The 18,617-nt window shown below is 45.4% G+C and overlaps 1 protein-coding gene across 9 annotated transcripts in view; it reads left to right on the top strand.

Moving 5' to 3' along the window:
• The window catches only part of LOC130361584 (izumo sperm-egg fusion protein 1-like), a 107,774-nt gene that overhangs the window by 70,549 nt on the left and 18,608 nt on the right, over positions 1-18,617 (top strand). For all 9 annotated transcript variants that reach the window (XM_056564771.1, XM_056564774.1, XM_056564776.1 and 6 more), the window contains 6 exons: positions 8,230-8,250; positions 8,808-8,822; positions 8,909-8,992; positions 12,643-12,690; positions 17,905-17,979; positions 18,168-18,268. In XM_056564771.1, the coding sequence (XP_056420746.1) occupies positions 8,230-8,250; positions 8,808-8,822; positions 8,909-8,992; positions 12,643-12,690; positions 17,905-17,979; positions 18,168-18,268 (344 nt within the window). The remainder of the gene's footprint in view (positions 1-8,229; positions 8,251-8,807; positions 8,823-8,908; positions 8,993-12,642; positions 12,691-17,904; positions 17,980-18,167; positions 18,269-18,617) is intronic.

Raw genomic sequence — 18,617 nt, 5'->3', positions numbered from 1 at the left:
TGATCAGTCTTTGTCTTAAGCATTGCCTTCTGTAACCATGACAACAAAGGCCATTGTCAGACCTCCGGTTGCCGTGGCTACCATCGGCTAGGTCTCGGCTGGTGTAGATTTGTGCGACATTCACACTTGATAAATCTGTTACAACTGCAAGTTGAAAACTGAAACTGATTTTTCCAAGATCATTTGTAGCTTTGCAGCACAAACTATGTCCCAAATTACATGCTAAAACTTGGTCCTTGTTTGGCATTTAAATGGATGAAAATAGGTCACACTTAATTTTAAGGCTGAAATAAAGTGTGGAAAGTTTTACTCTCAAGTAAAAAAAACAAAACACTTGAACCAGAGGTGGCTCTAGAATTTGTGAGGCATTAGGCTAAAATCAATCATGAGGCCCCTCCCCCAGCTTCCAAATTTAAGAAAATGGCGGTGCTTTATGTGTATTCATCGCTGCTCACAGGGGCGCACACAGGATTTTCTCACGGGTTGGGGTTTAAAAACAATAGTACCTCCACACCAGAACAACATATTACTCCTGAGGTGACTTATACTGTACCATCTTACTGTTATCATATATAAACCTCTATACAGAGACCAATATCACCACTATACAAGGAACAAATAATTACCCCACACCATGACCATTACCATTACCACCATATGGTGATGGGCTAATATCACCTTATTGATACTAAAAAAAAAAAATATATATACACAGACCAGTATCATCAACACCACTATACAAGGGACAACTAACTGCCCCACACCATGACCACTACCATTACTACCATAGTGGATAGATAAGTGGGTTGGGGGAAGAGTAGGTAGCCCCTGCATTAGGTGGTTAGGTCGCTCAAGTAGGTAGACGGGTCCCTTTACATTGTGTCCCCCATCACACAGGTGCCCAGACTAGGTAGGTGCCACCTATAGGTAGGTACTCCCTGTAGGCAGTAGAAACCCCTGATAAATAGGGCTCACTCCCAGAAAGTAGCTCTCTCTGTAGATAGTAGCCCCCTGTATATAGCTGAAGGCAACCCATATATAGTAGTAGCAGCCCCCCACCCCTGGCATATATTAGCAGCAGCCTCTTTAGGTAGTAATAGACCCTTGGTTGTAGTAGCATCAGCCCTTTAAGCAGTAGTAGTAGCAGCAGCCACCCTTTGGCAGTACTAGCCCCCTTTAGGTAGTAGTAGAAGCAGCAGCCCCCTTTAAGTAGCAGCAGCAGCCCTCTTTAGGTAGCCGCAGCAGCAGCCCCCTTTAGGTAGCAGTATCAACAGCAGCCCCCTTTAGGTAGCAGTATCAGCAGCAGCCCCATTAAGGTAGCAGCAGTAGCAGCCCCATTTAGTTAGCAGAAGCCACCTTTAGGTATCAGTATCAGCAGCAGCTCCCTTTAGTTAGCAGCAACCACATTTAGGTAGCAACAGCCCCCTTTAGATAGCAGCAGCATCTCCCTTTAGGTAGCAGTAGCAGCTACCTTTAAGTAGCAGTAGCAGTCCCCTTTAGGTAGCAGCAGCCCCCTTTAGGTAGCAAAAGCAGTTTCCTTTAGGTAGCTGCAGCAGTAGCCCCCTTTAGATAGCAGTAGAAATAGCCTCCTTTAGTTAGCAGTAGTAGCAGCACCCTTTAGGTAGCAGTAGAAGCAGCAGCCCCCTTTGAGTACCAGCAGCAGCAGCAGCCCCCTTTAGGTACCAGGAGCAGTACCCTTTGAGTAGCAGCAGCACCCTTTAGGTAGCAGTAGCAGCAGCATCCCCCTTTAGGATGTGCAGTAGAAGTAACTCCCTTTAGGTAGCAGTATAGGCAGCCACCCTTTAGATAGCAGCAGCAGCACCCTTTAGATAGCAGAAGCAGCCCCCTTTAAGTAGCAACAGCAGCCCCCTTTAGGTAACAGCAGCAGAGTCCCCTTTAGAAAGCGGGTGGCTGCACTAGCCTCCTTTAGGCAGCAGCCGCAGCACCCCTTAGGTAGCAGAAGTAGCAGCCTGCTTTAGGTAGCCATAGCAGCAGCAGCGCCTTTAGGTAACAGCAGCAGCATCCCCTTTAGAAAGCAGTAACAGCAGCAGCAGCTCCCTTTAGGTAGCAGTAGCCGCATGAAACCCTCTTAAGCATTGGTAGTAGTGGAATCCTTCTTGACAATAATTAAAAAGGAAAAACTAAAACAAAGAAATAAACAAAGATACTTTGTAGCAGCCTGCTTTAGGTAGCTGTAGCAGCAGCACCCTTTTGGTAGCAGCAGCAGCCCGCTTTAGATAGCAGTGGCAGCAGCAAAGCCTTTTAGGTAGCAGCAGTCCCTTTTAGGTAGTAGCAGCAGATTCCTTTAGGTAGCAGTAACAGAAGCAGCCCCTTTAGGTAGCAGTAGAAGCAGTCCCTTTTAGGTAGCAGTAGCAGCAGCCCCCATTAAGTAGTAGTTGCAGCAACAGCCCCCTTTAGGTAGCATACCAACATCAGCCCCCTCTAGGTAGCAGAAGCAGGGTCTCCTTAAGAAAGTGGTAGCAGCAGCAGCTCCTTTTAAGTAGCAGTAGCAGCAGCATCCCCCTAAGCAGTGGTAGTAGTGAAGTCCCTCTTGACAATAATTAACCCTTTAAGGACTGAGTGTTTTTCCGTTTTTGCACTTTAGTTTTTTCCTCCTTACCTTTTAAAAATCATAACCCTTTCAATTTTGCTCCTACAGACCCATATGATGGCTTATTTTTTGCACCAACAATTGTACTTTGTAATGACATCAGTTATTTTACAAAAAAGATCTATGGCAAAACCCCCAAAAACTCTGGGGACCTCGATACTGATGGCTATATGTTCTTGCCACTAGGAGGCGCTGACACTAGGATAAAAAGGGAAAAAATTTGGCTCCTCCCACCCGCCCACTGGAAGAGAGGTAATCAGTTTTAGCTAGTGTCAGTAGGAGGTAAGACACAGGTCTCTCCTGACCTGGTCATTTTTTTATTATTTTCTAGTAAGGGCTGTTTAGTTAGTTTTTTTCCTCTCTTTTGTTTCCCTTTTTCAGGTGGGAGTTCAGGAGCATGGCGCTACATGTTCTCCCATATACGACAAAGGGGCACGAAACATAAGAGTATGGGCCGTCAACCCCTTATCGCCAACGGCCAGCGCCTGGAGGTTGTATCCTGGGTCCGGGTCCCCCCCTGCTCATCAGGCTATGGCAGCCTGGCATGATGCAGCGTGGCCTAATGCTGGTTGAAGTCACCAAGGGTGAGTATGCCCCCCCCCCCCCACTGACAAACGAGCAGTATAAGTATTCCCCTGCTTCTGGAGCTTTTATGGGGTCCAGGAAGTGGGTGGTTAACCCTCGCTATTTTATTCATGCAACTTCTACTGCATCTCCTGTCTTTAGCGACTATGGTGGGGGCATAAGAGGGAGCTACTCCAACGTTCCCCCTGCTCTGTGCAAGTTTTTACATTTTTGGCGGCCCTCTATTTCTCCGCTGTCATCGCCGGGAGCCGCCAGCACTTAAACACTTTCTGCATGCGGATGGGTCAGCTGCAGACCCGGCGGCTCTCCCCGTGCTCCTATTATGCAACGGGATCCGTCACAGCCTCACCTCTGCGCCCATGTCTGCTTTGCAGACCCGGCAGGTGTGTGCACCCGGGGTGCTCAGCCGGCGGGAGTTCAGGGGGTTATGATGGCACTTAGCTCCATCCTTCTTCTCCCCCTGAGCCAGCGCACGAATCCCCATTGCGGGAGATCAGCGGCGCTCGGTAGACGGAGCGGCTCTGTTAGCAGGTCTCGACGCAGCAGCCAACGGGAGCTCTTCCAGCCGTCCTGCTCTTGTGCCCTGGCTCAGAGCCGTGCGGCAGCTTAGCAGGCACCTCTATAGCGCACTGCTTCACCCATCGCCGTTCCAACCTTTTGCTCTCCATGCTTCCTTTCTGCCCTTTTTCGTACAATAAAAAATAAATAAAAAAATAAGTATTTCTCTATTGCTGGTCACTCAGAACATTGGTTGCATATGGCGCCCTCTTGTGGTCAGAAATTGAATTGTGCCCTATTGCTACTCTATTGCTTCTTGTTCCAGTAGCTATTACAAGCCTGTAATATCTGTTCTTATCAGATATCTGCTAGGCCCCTTTTCTAGGGACTTCCGTCACCTTGTACGGGACCTGTTGTGGCAAATTCCATTGAGTCTCTTGAGGTATGCCTCTGGCATACCTATTTTCTGCTGTGTTCTCTCTCTCTCAGAGAGCATCTGCGATCCGCCCTGGCGGGTCATTGCCAGGGGATTCACGATCCCTTGGAAGTTACTGGGGATACAGTCAGTGACTGTTCTCCTCTACCGCTTGGTGCCATACCATGTCTGTAGTACCCTCAACCGAATTCCGGTCCCACTCTCCACATACACTGCCGCTGGCCACATGCCCCTGCATGGGCATTGGCTTTCCTGGTGGACGCTAGTCTCTGTGCGGGCAGGTATTGGACCTGATATCAATATGCCAGACAGTAGTCTCGTCTGTCATTCATCTTACAGATGCCGCATGCATGGCTGGATTCCTGTACCCCATTGCTAATATGAGGGGTTCGATGGAGTGACCTGTTGTATTCTATGGACCCATACCAGTAAGCCAGACAGTGGTCTGCATGGTTTCCTATGCCGCCTATCACACGGCTGATGTCTCTGCAGCTGAAGTTCCGGTACCTCACTGCTGTGCGAGGTGTACGAAGGAGTGACCCAGTGCACGACTTCTCAGCCTCCCTGATCTCCCAGGGTGGCGGGGACACTATCCATGGCTCCTAGGCCTCCCCTCCCTCCCACATGTGACAGAGGGGCACAGTCTTTGCCTATCTGGCTGTCGTTCTCTTTTCGCCAGCGCCTGGAGGTGTACTTCTTCATCCAGACTGTTATCTGCACAGTTTCCGCCACCATTGGTCTCCCATCCAGGACTGCCGCGGGCATGGTTTCCTGTACCTCACTGCTGATGTGCGGAATATGGATGAGGGTCCCTACAGCTGCACGGGGCTCATGCCAGTCAGCCAGCCTTTTGTCTGCTGGGTCTCCTACACTGCCAGGTTGCCCGTTAGATCGGCCGCACATCAGTACCCCACTTTCTGTGGGAGGGTTCGAAGGAGTCACCCTCTGAGTCCTATACCAGCGCTTTCTCCTGCCAAGATGGAGCCATTTCTCTCTTCCCACTATATCGGTGGGATATCTGGCTGGGCCCTTGTTTTTTTGCTGAGATCATTTAGATGAGTTTTTTGCTGTCTCTGCTTGTGTGCTTACTGTTCACTTTTGCACCCTGGTTCTCTTCCTGTTTCTTGGATGACTACTGTTGCTCATACAGCCTTGGCACTCTCCTCTGTTGAAGGAGTTTTTGCCATCATTTATGGCTCGGCAACAGCCGGTCTAGCCAGCGTCTGTTGTTTGGGTCCTGCCATTGCTCTCCTCCTCCCTCGATGCAATCTTCCGGGAAGAGTGTGTTCATTCTTCCCTTTGATGGTGTCAGTTGCGCTACACTGACACTACAGTCTTCTGGAGTAACCTTCATGTGCCCTGAACCTGGGAGTCCCAGCTGGGTTCCCTTTTGTTTCCCCCTCCGTTCCCGTCTTGACGGGATGTTGCTTCGGTGGGCTCTGGTCCGCTGGGGTCCAAGACCAGTTGGTCTCCTTGTCTTGGCCACTATCCTAGGATGCTGTGGCATGCCTTCTTTTCTAGGTCGGTCCTCCGGTGTTCCAGGATGCCCCTTTTCAGGGCATTCCGCTCCTTTTTTGGTCATTTTTACTTTCCGTCTCCTCCTTCGGGGTCCATGTACTCCTGAGATGGAGGGCCTTACGGTGTCAATCTTAGGCACCAGACCCCTCTAGAGCCGGTTTTCGTCTTTCTTTTTTCCAGTGGTTTTCTGGTCTCCACCTTCTGTGTTCGCCTTCTGCTCAGGTGTTTGCTGCTCTCCCTGGTGTTTTTCCGCCATGTTCTCTTGAATTAGCTGACTCTGGATAGGGTTCTCTTGTTGTGCCCTTTTCCATTTTGTTTCCAGCTGGGCTAGCCCCTTGTCTGGTTCTGTGTTCCTTGGAGTTGATTTCCTACCTCCTGTCGGGATGGTTCCGGACCATCTGGCTTCCTAGTGTACCATTTCTTATCTTTCCTTATGGACTGTAGGTTTAGAGTCTCTGCAGAGGAGGGCCCTTTTCTTTGACGTCCTAGTTCATCTCCATGGACGGGGGATCTTCCGGAAGCCCAGTTTCTGGGCCTCAGTTAGCTCTGGCCTGGGGTCTTGTCCGCAGCCCTTACTCATGAGTGGGTTTGGTCTCTGGACTGATTACCTTTCTCTTGTGGTTGCTATTCCCACCCTAGGGGACTGCTTTGGCACGTCCCATCAGTATTGGTGTCCTCAAATGAAGAGCAACCGAGAATAAAAGATTTTTTGTACTCACCATAAAATCTTTTTCTCTTCACCTTCATTAGAGGACACCACACCCACCCTTTTCTTCTTTTTTTTGTCCGGACGATCCGGTTATTGGGTTTGTTATCCAGGATTCTTCTCTAGGGTCCTTCTGACGTATTTCTTTGTTGGCTTCTCCTACTGCTTTGTAACAAAAATGATTACCTCACTTCCAGGGAGGAGCCAACATTTTTTCCTAGTGTCAGTGCCTCCTAGTAGCAAGAGCATATACCCATCAGTATCAGTGTCTCCCCAATGAAGGCTAAGAGAAAGAGATTTTATGGTGAGTACAACGAAATCTCCCTTTTGTAACTTTTGGGCTTCTATTTCTATGTAGTGCATTTTTTCGGTAAAAATGACACCTTATCTTTATTCTGTAGGTTCATGCAATTAAAATAATAACCAACTTATATAGGTTTGATTTTGTTTTACTTCTGGTAAAAATCATAACTACATGCACAAAAATTAATACGTTTAAAAATGTCCTCTTCTGACCCATACAACTTTTTTATTTTTCCCCATACGGGCGGTATGAGGGCTCATTTGTGTGCCGTGATCTGAAGTTTTTACTGGTACTATTTTTGTTTTAAATGGAACTTTTTGATTGTCTTTTATTCATTTTTTATGGTATAAAAAGTGACCAAAAATATGCTGTTTTGGACTTTGGAATTCTTTTTTATGTGTATGCTAATGAACGTGCAGTTTAATTAACGATGTATTTTTATAGTTCGGACATTTACGCATCTGGCAATACCACATATGTTTATATTTATTTTTATTTACATTTTTTTTTATGAGAAAAGGGGGTTGATATAAACTTTTATTAGGGAAGGTGATAAATCACATTTATTAACTTTCTTTTTACACTTTTTTACACTGTTTTAGCCTCATAGGGGACTATAATATGCAATACATTGATTGCATACACTGATCAATGCTATGACATAGCATAGCATTGATCAGTGTTATCGGCCCTCGATTGCTCCTGCCTGGATCTCAGGCATTGACCAATCAAGCGACGATTGGGTGCCGAGGAGGAAGGTAGGGACCCTTCTTGTGTCCTCACAGCTTGACATCTGACCGGGACACCGCGGTTTCACCGCAGTGGTCCCGATCAGCCCGACTGAGCTGCCGGGAAGCATTTTTTTTTTTTAGACGCAGCGATCAAGTTTGGTCGCCGTGTCTAAAGGTTTAATACCGAGCATCACCACAAACAGTGATGTCCGATATTAGCCAGGGGTCCCGGCCATTGCTAGGAGCTGGGACTGACCCGATATGATATGTGGTCAGCACATGACCCTGCGTTATATCACGGGTGCAGGGCATACAGGTACACCCTGCATCCTTAACAGGTAAAAAAAAAAAAAATACAAACAAATAAACAAAGATACTTACCTAGCTGCCATAGTCAGCAGTGTGTCCACTCTTTTGTCTTCTCCTACTGCATGTGCTCCGGCGCATGATGAAGTCACTCATGATGACATAATGTGGGCAGCCACAACAGTGATTGACAGGATGAGGGACCAATGGCTCTTTGCTCTGTCAAAATAGCCAAGTGGCCCACATTTAACTATAGATTATTGCACTCTTATAGTTAAATGCATCCAGGATGGGCCACTCACATAGGGGAGCGAGTCAGGCGGAGAGCTGCCTCTGCCTAGAACTCAATAGTAAAAAATTTTATCTTTTTGGGGCTCATTTGTATCACAAAAATCATAACAAAAAACAAAATGGTACCATAACTTGATGTCTCCTTATCATGTTCAGAGAGTTTTACTGATTTATTGTTTTCTATGAGAGTTTCACTGATCTATTGTTTTCTGATTGGCATTTTTATGTCTTTATCTTTTTTAGGTAAATGCCCAAACAAACAAGGTAAGCCCTTCTAGAAGTTATTATATTGTAACAATGTGCATTAATATTACATATAGTTAATACATAAATATACAGTAACCTCACATAGAAATCCTAGTGGAGATAGAATCAAATTTTTTTTTACCAGCAACCACCAATAAAACACATAAGAGCAGGAAAGTGATAGAAGCTGCTGAGATCTCTAGAGGGCCCGGGCCCTACTGTTGCAGCACAGATATTTCTTTCCCAGGTAAATCCACATGTGAAGGAAAGAGACTCTAAAGAGACAAAGACTCACAAAGACTGTTCAGCTGTTTAGGGATAAGTACAAAAATGAAGGTCGGTCCCAGCGTTTATCCAGAAATAAACCAGTCTGTTTTATTTAGATCAACAAATTAAAGGCAAAAGAGACCATCTCTGCAAATCTTATTTCTCTTTGTTTTTATTGTTGATGAGTGCTGGATCCGCCCCAGAGGAGCTGACAGCCTGTAATAATAAAGAGCATTAGAAGTTCACTGTTTATGAGTCTTATAATGAATGGTAATAATCATTATTTTTTCTTATTTATTGTTTCTTAGGCGAAGACAGCTGTGGTAAGTACATTTTATCATTTTTAAGATACATATATAGTTATTTTTTATAAAATTGTAAGTTCCCTAAAACAACTGCATTTCTCCAGGTTTAATGGTGCAAACCTTCATCAAATGCAACACCTGTGCTGAACGGAAGGTTGTCTGTGCCGGGGGCCCACCTGAAAATCAAGGTATGGTTATAGAGGGGCATTTACTAAGGGGTTTAGTCATTTTTTTCTGACTATTTTTTGGCGCTAAATTGTTGCAATTGCGCCTACCCTATTTTTCGTGCGATTTTCTTGATTTACGCTAGTTTGCATTTTTGACTTGCAGTGGTCAGGTATTTATTAACTGCGACAGTCGCAGCTGCGCAATAAACAGTTGCAACGGACGTAAAAATTGACTAAATTTACTCCAGCTCCAACAAGGTGCAGGAAAAGCTACTGCCGCCCGGGCTCCAACATACTTTCTCCCCGCTACCCTCACTTCGCTACAGGGACACTGCAGTGATTTACATCCCCCCCCCCCCTCTCACCTGACAGCGCCACACAACTCCCATCTGTCTGCTAACTGTTGCAAGACTACAAGTCCCAGCATGCCCTTACAGTGAGGACACGCTGGGAGTTGTAGTCTTGTAGCAGCGGGAGCTGAGCGGCGCGGGCGGGAGACAAGGGGGGATGTATATCAGTGTCCCCATAAGTGAGGGTAGCGGGGAGGCAGTATGAGGAGCCCTGGCGGCTGCACTGTAATGTCAGCCCGGGCTAATGCCCTGACAGCCAAAGGCTTTGGCTGTCAGGGCATGCTGGGTGTTGTAGTTTTGCAACAGCTGGAGGGCCACAGTTTGCAGACCACTGGTTTGTGGTCTGTAAACTGTAGTCCTCCAGCTGTTGCAAAACTAAACAGCTGAAGGGGACCGGCGAAGACGTTCACTTACCCTTCCGAGGCTCCAGCGACGATCGGTGACGGAGATCGTCGGGCGGCACTGTCGCGCGGCAGTGTCTTGCGGCAATGTCGTGAGGCGCTGGATCCTACAGAAGCCGGTAAGTTGCCCAAGCCCTAAAACAGTGTTTTCCAACCAGGGTGCCTCCAGATGTTGCAAGACTACAACTCCCAGCATGCCTGGACAGCCTTAGGCTGTCCAGGCATCCTGGGAGTTGTAGTTTTGCAACATCTGGAGGCACCCTGGTTGGGAAACACTGGCCTAAAACAGTGTTTCCCAACCAGGGTGCCTCCAGATGTTGCAAGACAACAACTCCCAGGTTGGGAAACACTGTGCTTGGCCTCCGCCCCACCTTACTGTAAGGGCATGCTGGGAGTTTTAGTCCTGCAGCTGGGGGCAGGGGACAAGCTTGTCATTCATTTGTCCAGAGCCGGTACCAACAGGCCCGGAGCGTCAAAAATGGCGCTCCTGGGCCTAGGCGGTAACAGGCTGGCGTAATTTAGGCTGGGGAGGGCCAGTAACAATGGTCCTCGCCCACCCTGGTAACGTTAGGCTGTTACTGTTTGGTTGGTATTTGGCTGAGAATAAAAATAGGGGGGATCCTATACGTTTTGTTTATTTTTTATAAATAATTAAATATTTTTTAAAAAAACACACAGGGCCCCCCCTATTTTTACTCTCAGCCAAATACCAACCAAACAGTAACAGCCTGACGTTACCAGGGTGGGCGAGGACCATTGTTACTGGCCCTCCCCAGCCTAAATAACGCCAGCCTGTTACTGCCTAGGCCCAGGAGTGCCATTTTTGACGCTCCGGACCTGTTGGTACCGGCTCTTCTCGCCACCCCTGTGGCGTTGGCTACCGGGGTAATAATTGGGGGTTAGCGCTAGCTGTTTCTGTGGCTAAAGCTAAGCCCGGCTTAGTAATGGACTCCGTCTGTAAGACAGCTTCCACTACTAAGCCTGTCCAGTAAAGTAAAAAAAAAAAAAAAACACAACAGGTTTAAAAAAAAATTCATTACAAAAAAACACTCCCCCACAAGCCCTCGTTAACCATTTTATTAACATCAAGCAAAGAAAAACGCTGGTTGTTGAAGTAGTCCACCGAAATCCGAAGGAGTCCACAGGATACACGGATCTGTAGAAGAAGTAACAAAAAAAATAAAAAAATAAAGTGTAAGTACATTTAGGGAGAAAAACAGTGTTAAAAAATGTAATAAACACACACACACACACACACACTTAACGCCATTTACCACTATTCTGAGCCATGACTACAATTTAGTTATTGAATTATTTAGATGTGGTGAAAAAGCTAAAAAAAAACCTCAAAAACAAAAGATCCAGAAGGAAACCTAGCAGCCAAACCTATTCAGACAGCAGGAAAAAGGAACAGACTATTTTTTCTACTACATGAAGTAAATTTCCCACTTTTGCCTACGTGTGCCAAATTTATTAACGCTGTGCAACAATTTAGTAAATTTGTCACACATAGTCAAAAATGAAGTAAAAAAAAACAGGGTAAAAACCAGACTACATAGTAAAAGATTAGTAAATGTCCCTCATAGAAGAGTTATAGAATTGGCTAGAATTATGATATATCAATGTTCATTATTAGTATGATTTTTATTATACATGGATCTATAAGATAAGTGGCACTACAGAAGGGACACACACCTCCCTTTGCAGGGACCATCTGATCTTTGGTATATAGTCACATGTGAGAGGCCACTGATTAGCTGCTAATATTTAAATATTTAAAAGAGAATGTGACAGAAGTGGGTATACACAGGCTGCTATATTATAAGAGCACATTGTAGTTGTCACTATTTCTAGTTGTGGAAGCTGTGGCTGTGTTAGGCTGGGTTCACACTACGTTTTTCAACTATGGATCCTGCATACGTTTTCATTAGTGAAAACGTATGGAATGGTATTGAAAACCGTATACATAGGCAAAGCACTGCAAACCGTATGCACCCTGATGCATACGGTTGCGAACGGTTTGCTTGCAATATGGTTTTTAACAGTAATTTTGACTCAAGTTTTAAAACCATAATGCAACCGCATACCTTTTTTTTAACATGGACGTCAATGGGAAACGCACATGTATACGGTTCCATATGGCAAAACTGTATGCGTTTTTTCTTTGCACATGCGCATTTGCATCCTAAAATCCCCACCCAAGACCCCTCCCATTAAAAATGGACAGAATTTTCTAAAACGTATGTTTTTTTTTTTAATAAAAAACGAACGGAACAGTATGCACTTTTAAAAACAGTATACTGTTTAAAAACGCATACGGTTTACTTTTCCCATACTGTTCCATCCGTTTTTTTTCCCATACGGTTTTTGATAGAAAACGTATGCGGGAAACGTAGTTGAAAAACATAGTGTGAACCCAGCCTTATATTGGAGTAGGCACCAGGGCCGACCTACGATATTGTTCTGCTTGGGTGAGTGAAATGCTGCCCTCCCCACAAAAAAAAGAACTATTCTATTGCATATCAGGGGTCCAAATAACCAGTGGAGCCCATTTTAGGGCCAGCCCTGCATCTATCATACACACATCTATCATTATATACACACATCACACACACACACACACACTATATATATATATATATATATATATATATATATATATATATATATATATATATATAAATATATATATATATATATATATATATATATATATATATATATATATATACATATATATATATATATACATATGTAAAACATATATAATACATACACATATATCGTACCAAACCCATAAGCTTACACCTTATAATATAAACACAGAGCCTGAATGTTGAGTGTTCTCCTTCTATGTGAATGACGATATTCTCCAGACAGGATAATAGATTTACTTTATGATACTTCCTTCTCTTTACAGAATACTTTGACCGAAGCTCCTGTCTGTGCACACAAGACAAGTGTGTAGGTAAGTAGCAGCTTATATTACTTTATGTGACTTCTCTTTCATTATATGACTAACAAAATAGGACCCCAAATAATCACATGACACCTTAACCTGTTCAGGACGTGGGACATATGCATGTGCCCTGCATCCCTAGTCCTTAAGGACGTGGGGCGTATGCATACGCCCGTGGGAATTCCGGTCCCCGCCGCTAGCCGGTTGGGGACGGACCGGGATGCCTGCTGGAATCATTCAGCAGGCATCCCGGCACATCGCTGAGGAGGGTCCTGAGACCCCCCCCCCCCCATGTCGGCGATCGCAGAAAATCACATGTCAATTCAGACATACAGTTTTCTGCTATTCTGGGCTGATCGGGTCTCTGGTGACCCAATCACCCGTAAAATAGGGATGACCGGAGTTGCTGCGATCTCCTCCTATCCCCTGCCATTAGTCAGAACTGAGTTCTGACCAATGGCAGCGCAGGACAGGGGGTTGCCATGGCAACCATCCGTTCTGCCCACCCCTCGATGTCGGGCAGAACGGGGGGGAGAAGATGGAGACCAGTACCTTACCTGAAGATGGCGTGGGGACCGAAGATCATCTTGGAGACTGCAGAGATCCCGGCTCAGGTAGGGAAACGACGGTGGGGGGGGGGGGGGGAGAGGCCGAACTGCAATTCCCAGGCCGAACTGCAACTCCCAGCATGCCCAGACAGCTAAAGGCTGTCTGGGCATGCTGGGAGTTGTAGTTTTGCAACATCTAGAGGGTCACAGTTTGGAGACCACTGTTACAGTGCTGCCCAAACGGTAGCCCTCCAGATGTTGCCAAACTACAACTCTCAGCATGCCTAGACTGCCCAGGCATGCTGGGAGTGGTAGTTTTGTAACATCTGTCCCTTTAGATTTTGCAATTTTCATGACATTTTTGAAAATTGCTGCTCTACTTTGAAGCTCTCTAATTTTTTCAAAAAGGAAAAATATGTCCATTTTATGATGCCAACATAAAGTGGACATATTGTATTTGTGAATAAAAATAAAATTTATTTGGAATATTCATTTTCCTTACAAGTAGAGAGCTTCAAAGTTATAAAAATGCAACATTTTCACAATTTTCATGACATTTTGGGATTTTTCCTCAAAAAAGGATGCAAGTAACGCCGAAAATTTACCACCAAAATAAAGTCGAATATGTCACGAAAAACAATCTCAGAATCAGAATATTTGGTAAAAGCATTTTCGAGTTATTAATGCGTAAAGTGACGGTGGTCAGAATTGCCAAAAAGGGCTCAGTCCTTAAGGTGAAGAAGGGCTGCGTCCTTAAGGGGTTAATAGTAATATCCAGAACCCTTCTAATAGTCTATGACAGAAAATCTACCTGAAATAGAAAGACGTTTACATCACTAGAAAGAGAAAAAAGAAAAAGTCCGCTGACCTCTCTACTTGAGGTGCCCAGGTGCTCCAGGTCATGCAGCCAAATGCAGGATCAACAGGATAAGAAAGGAAACTCCCCACAGAGAGTGAATCCCAGCACTCCAGACATTACTCTATGGATATAACATAACAGCATTATTCAAAGATACATAAAAAAAAAAAAAAAAAAAACTTGGTTGGCTAAAACTTCATGGTGTAGACTAGATATTTTTCTAGGAAAAAAACCTAGATAAAGCATCTAGTCCCAAACGTGTCGGTTTACAGCATAACGTTTTACACAGACTTTTTTTTAATGCACCTTTGAATAAAGCTGTTATGTTTTAATCCATGGAGTATCATCTGGAGTGCTGGGATACACTCTCTGTAGCGAGTTTCCTTTCTTTTCCTATTTACATTAATATAACTCTCCAATGAGAATCCTTTAGAATAAGTGAAATAAAGAGTGGTGGACTGTGATGGACTGTGTTTTATGCACAGTGGGGCGATAGCCATCACCATATGATTGGGATGTATTCTAAGGAAAAAACTATAAGGAATCTGTAACCGTTTTAGGACCAAGCCTTTATTTTTTTTTTTTTTTTTGATGTTTGGTATTTTCCTCCTCGTCTTCTAATAGTTATATTTATATATCTAAAGACCAATATGAGGGCCTGTTTTTTTTTTTTTTTTTGCATCACCAATTGCACTTAGTAATGATATAATTGACTTTACCTCTAAATGTACAGTGAAACAAACAACAAATTATTTGTAGGGCAAAATTGGAAAAAAAAAGCAAAAACAAAAAAAAAAAAACACTATTTGCCACTTTTGGGGTTTCCATTTCTACACCTTTCAGTAACAGTGACATATTATCTTAATTCTGTAGATCCACACGATTAAAGGGGTACTCCCGTGGAAAAAACTTTTTTTTTTTTTTAAACTGGTGCCAGAAAGTTAAACAGATATGTAAATCCCTTCTATTAAAAAAATCTTAATCCTCCCAGTACTTTTTAGGGGCTGTATACTAAAGAGAAATCCAAAAAAGAAATGCATTTCCTCTGATGTCATGACCACAGTGCTCTCTGCTGACCTCTGCTGTCCATTTTAGGAACTGTCAAGAACAGGAGAAAATCCACATAGCAAACATATGCTGCTCTGGACAGTTCCTAAAATGGACAACAGAGGTTAGCAGAGAGCACTGTGGTCATGACATCAGAGGAAATGCAATTCTTTTTTGGATTTCTCTTTAGTATACAGCCCCTAAAAAGTACTGTAAGGTTTAAAAATTTTTAATAGAAGTGATTTACAAATCTGTTTAACTTTCTGGCACTAGTTGATTTAAAACAAAAAATGAGAGTACCCCTTTAACCCCTTAAGGACCCATTATGCACTCGTACGTCATGAGTCTCGGTCCTGCGATATAACGCGGGGTCACACGGCGACCCCGCATCATATCGCGGTGGGCCCGGCATCATAGTGAAGCTGGGAAAAGTGGCATCCCTCATGCCGCACAGAGAAGCCGGGAGAGGACGTAACTCATCTGCTTCACTGAGCCCACAGCCCGCAAGACAGCCGAAGCGCAGACAAGTAAGGAAAGGGGAAGAGTGGTCTTCAACCTGCAGACCTCCAGATGTTGCAAAGCTGCAACTCCCAGCATGCCCGGACAGGAGTTGGCTGTCCGGGCATGCTGGGAGTTGTAGTTTTGCAACATCTAGAGGTCCACAGGTTGAAGACCACTTGATGCCATAGGAGGAACATGATGGGGGGATTATGAGATGGGGAAATGATGAAGGGGGATGATGAGGCAGGGTGGGGGGAATGATGAGGGACATGATGAGACAGAGTGGGGGGATGATGAGGGGGTATGATGGGGGACATGATGAGACAGGGTGGGGGGGATGATGAGACAGGGTGGGGGATGATGAGGGGGAATGATGAGGGACATGATGAGACAGGGTGGGGGATGTTGAGACAGGGTGGGGTGATGATGAGGGGGGAATGATAGGGGACATGATGAGATGGGGTGGGGGGATGATGAGGGGGAATGATGGGGGACCTGATGAGACAGGGTGGGGGGATGATGAGACAGGGTGGGGGGATGATGAGGGGGAATGATGAGGGACATGATGAGACAGGGTGGGGGATGATGAGGCAGGGTGGGGGGGATGATGAGGGGGGAATGATGAGGGACATGATGAGACTGGGTGCGGGGATGATGAGGGGGAATGATGGGGGACATGATGAGACAGGGTGGGGGGATGATGAGACAGGGTGGGGGATGATGAGGGGGAATGATGAGGGACATGATGAGACAGGGTGGGGGATGTTGAGACAGGGTGGGGTGATGATGAGGGGGGAATGATAGGGGACATGATGAGACGGGGTGAGGGGGATGATGAGGGGGAATGATGGGGGACATGATGAGACAGGGTGGGGGAATGATGAGACAGGGTGGGGGGATGATGAGGGGGAATGATGAGGGACATGATGAGACAGGGTGGGGGATGATGAGGCAGGGTGGGGGGGATGATGAGGGGGGAATGATGAGGGACATGATGAGACTGGGTGCGGGGATGATCAGGGGGAATGATGGGGGACATGATGAGACAGGGTGGGGGGAATGATGAGGGGGGAATGATGAGGGACATGATGAGACAGGGTGGGGGGATGATGAGACAGGGTGGGGGGATGATGAGGGGGAATGATGAGGGACATAATGAGACAGGGTGGGGGATGATGAGACAGGGTGGGGGGATGATGAGGGGGGAATGATGGGGGACATGATGAGACAGGGTGGGGGGATGATGAGGGGGAATGATGGGGGACATGATGAGACAGGGTGGGGGATGATGAGACAGGGGAAAATGATGGTGGGGGAGGCACTAAATGCTTAATATCTGTATGACTAGTGGTGGTCTAAGACAGGGGGAAATGATGAGACATGGGGGAGATGATGAGACAAGGGGTGGCGATGAGAGGGGTTAAATGTAGCACAGGGACTGATAAAAGGGAAGGAATGATGTGGCACTGGAGGGGACGGGACCAAACAGGTGCAGAAGAAAACGAAGTTGGGGGGATGATGTGGCATTTAGTCCAAGTCATTTATTTTACATTTTATTTTTTTACTTAAATTTCCCTGTTAAAATGGGGGTGCGTGTTATACGCCAGTGCGTGTTATACACTGATAAATACGGTATATACATTTAAATTTATTGTGTGTGGGATTTGGGTGGAATAGGAGCGTGGCAGAAGATTGACCAGCTGCAGAGCCTAGCAGGGGCCCTTGCCTTTTTTTTGGTCCGGGGGCCCCGAGTGTTGTCGGTCCGCCCCTGGGGGGAGGGGAGGGAGGGGGTGTAATTAAGGGTGTGTGTGTGTGTGGGGGGGGGGTGCCAAACAAAGGGTCCGCCCCGGGTGCCAAATGCTCTAGGTACGCCCCTGCATACACTTATCAATGTTGCTCTATAGAACAGCATTGGTCAGTGTTATTGGTGCTCCATTGCTCCAGCCTGCCATGGTTGGCTGCAGAATTGGAGCATCGATCAGATGGCAAGGAGGATGGTAAGAGACCTTTCCACCATCCTCTCATCCTTTACCACAATTTGACGCTGCAATCAACTCTGTTGGCGGCATCAAAAGGGTTAATGCCAGACATCATCCCGATCAGCGATATCGTCATTATGTGTGGGTCCCGGGCTAATAGCAACCGTGGCACTCACTCAGCATCTGAGCACGCTCCATACACCGGGAGCCTGCAGAGGATGCAAATATATGTCCATATGCAGGGAGGGGTTAATACTCAGCTCATACTTGACTTTTTCTTCTTTACCAGATTTAAAGACTGGACTTTCATGCTCCCCCTGTGTGGATCTCACCTCTCAGCTCAATAAGACCCTAAACTGTGGAGGTAAGTAGATAATATAAAGTAGTGTCTATGACTTACCATGTAAAGGGATCTCTGTGCAGTGACAAACAGAGGAAGCCCTAAGCAAAGATCTGCTATGGTATCATAAAAGAATAAGAAAGGGCAGGGACATAAAAGTTGCAAAATAAAGTCTAAACATTTTACATGTTTTTTTTTTGTTTTTTATCTAGTGGAGAATATACAAGTCTCAGAGAATGAAGACCTAATCCTGGACTGTGGCCAAGAATGGCATGCCATGCTGGAGGGTTCTTATCAATACCAATTCATAGAGGTAATAACCAGAAAATGACTTATATTATTGTAAATACAGGTTATGGTGTTTGTTGTCCTTAACCCCTTAAGGACTCAGCCCATTTTGGCCTTAAGGACTCAGACAATTTAATTTTTACGTTTTCATTTTTTCCTCCTCGCCTTCTAAAAATCATAACTCTTTTATATTTTCATCCACAGACTAGTATGAGGGCTTGTTTTTTGCGCGACCAGTTGTCCTTTGTAATGACATAACTCATTATATCATAAAATGTATGGCGCAACCAAAAAACACTATTTTTGTGGGGAAATTAAAACGAAAAACGCAATTTTGCTAATTTTGGAAGGTTTTGTTTTCACGCCGTACAATT

Source organism: Hyla sarda, chromosome 3 (assembly GCF_029499605.1).
Source record: "Hyla sarda isolate aHylSar1 chromosome 3, aHylSar1.hap1, whole genome shotgun sequence".
Classification (NCBI taxonomy): Eukaryota; Metazoa; Chordata; class Amphibia; order Anura; family Hylidae; genus Hyla; species Hyla sarda.
Note: the sequence above shows the minus strand (reverse complement) of the source record. Positions and strands in the feature narration are given on the sequence as shown.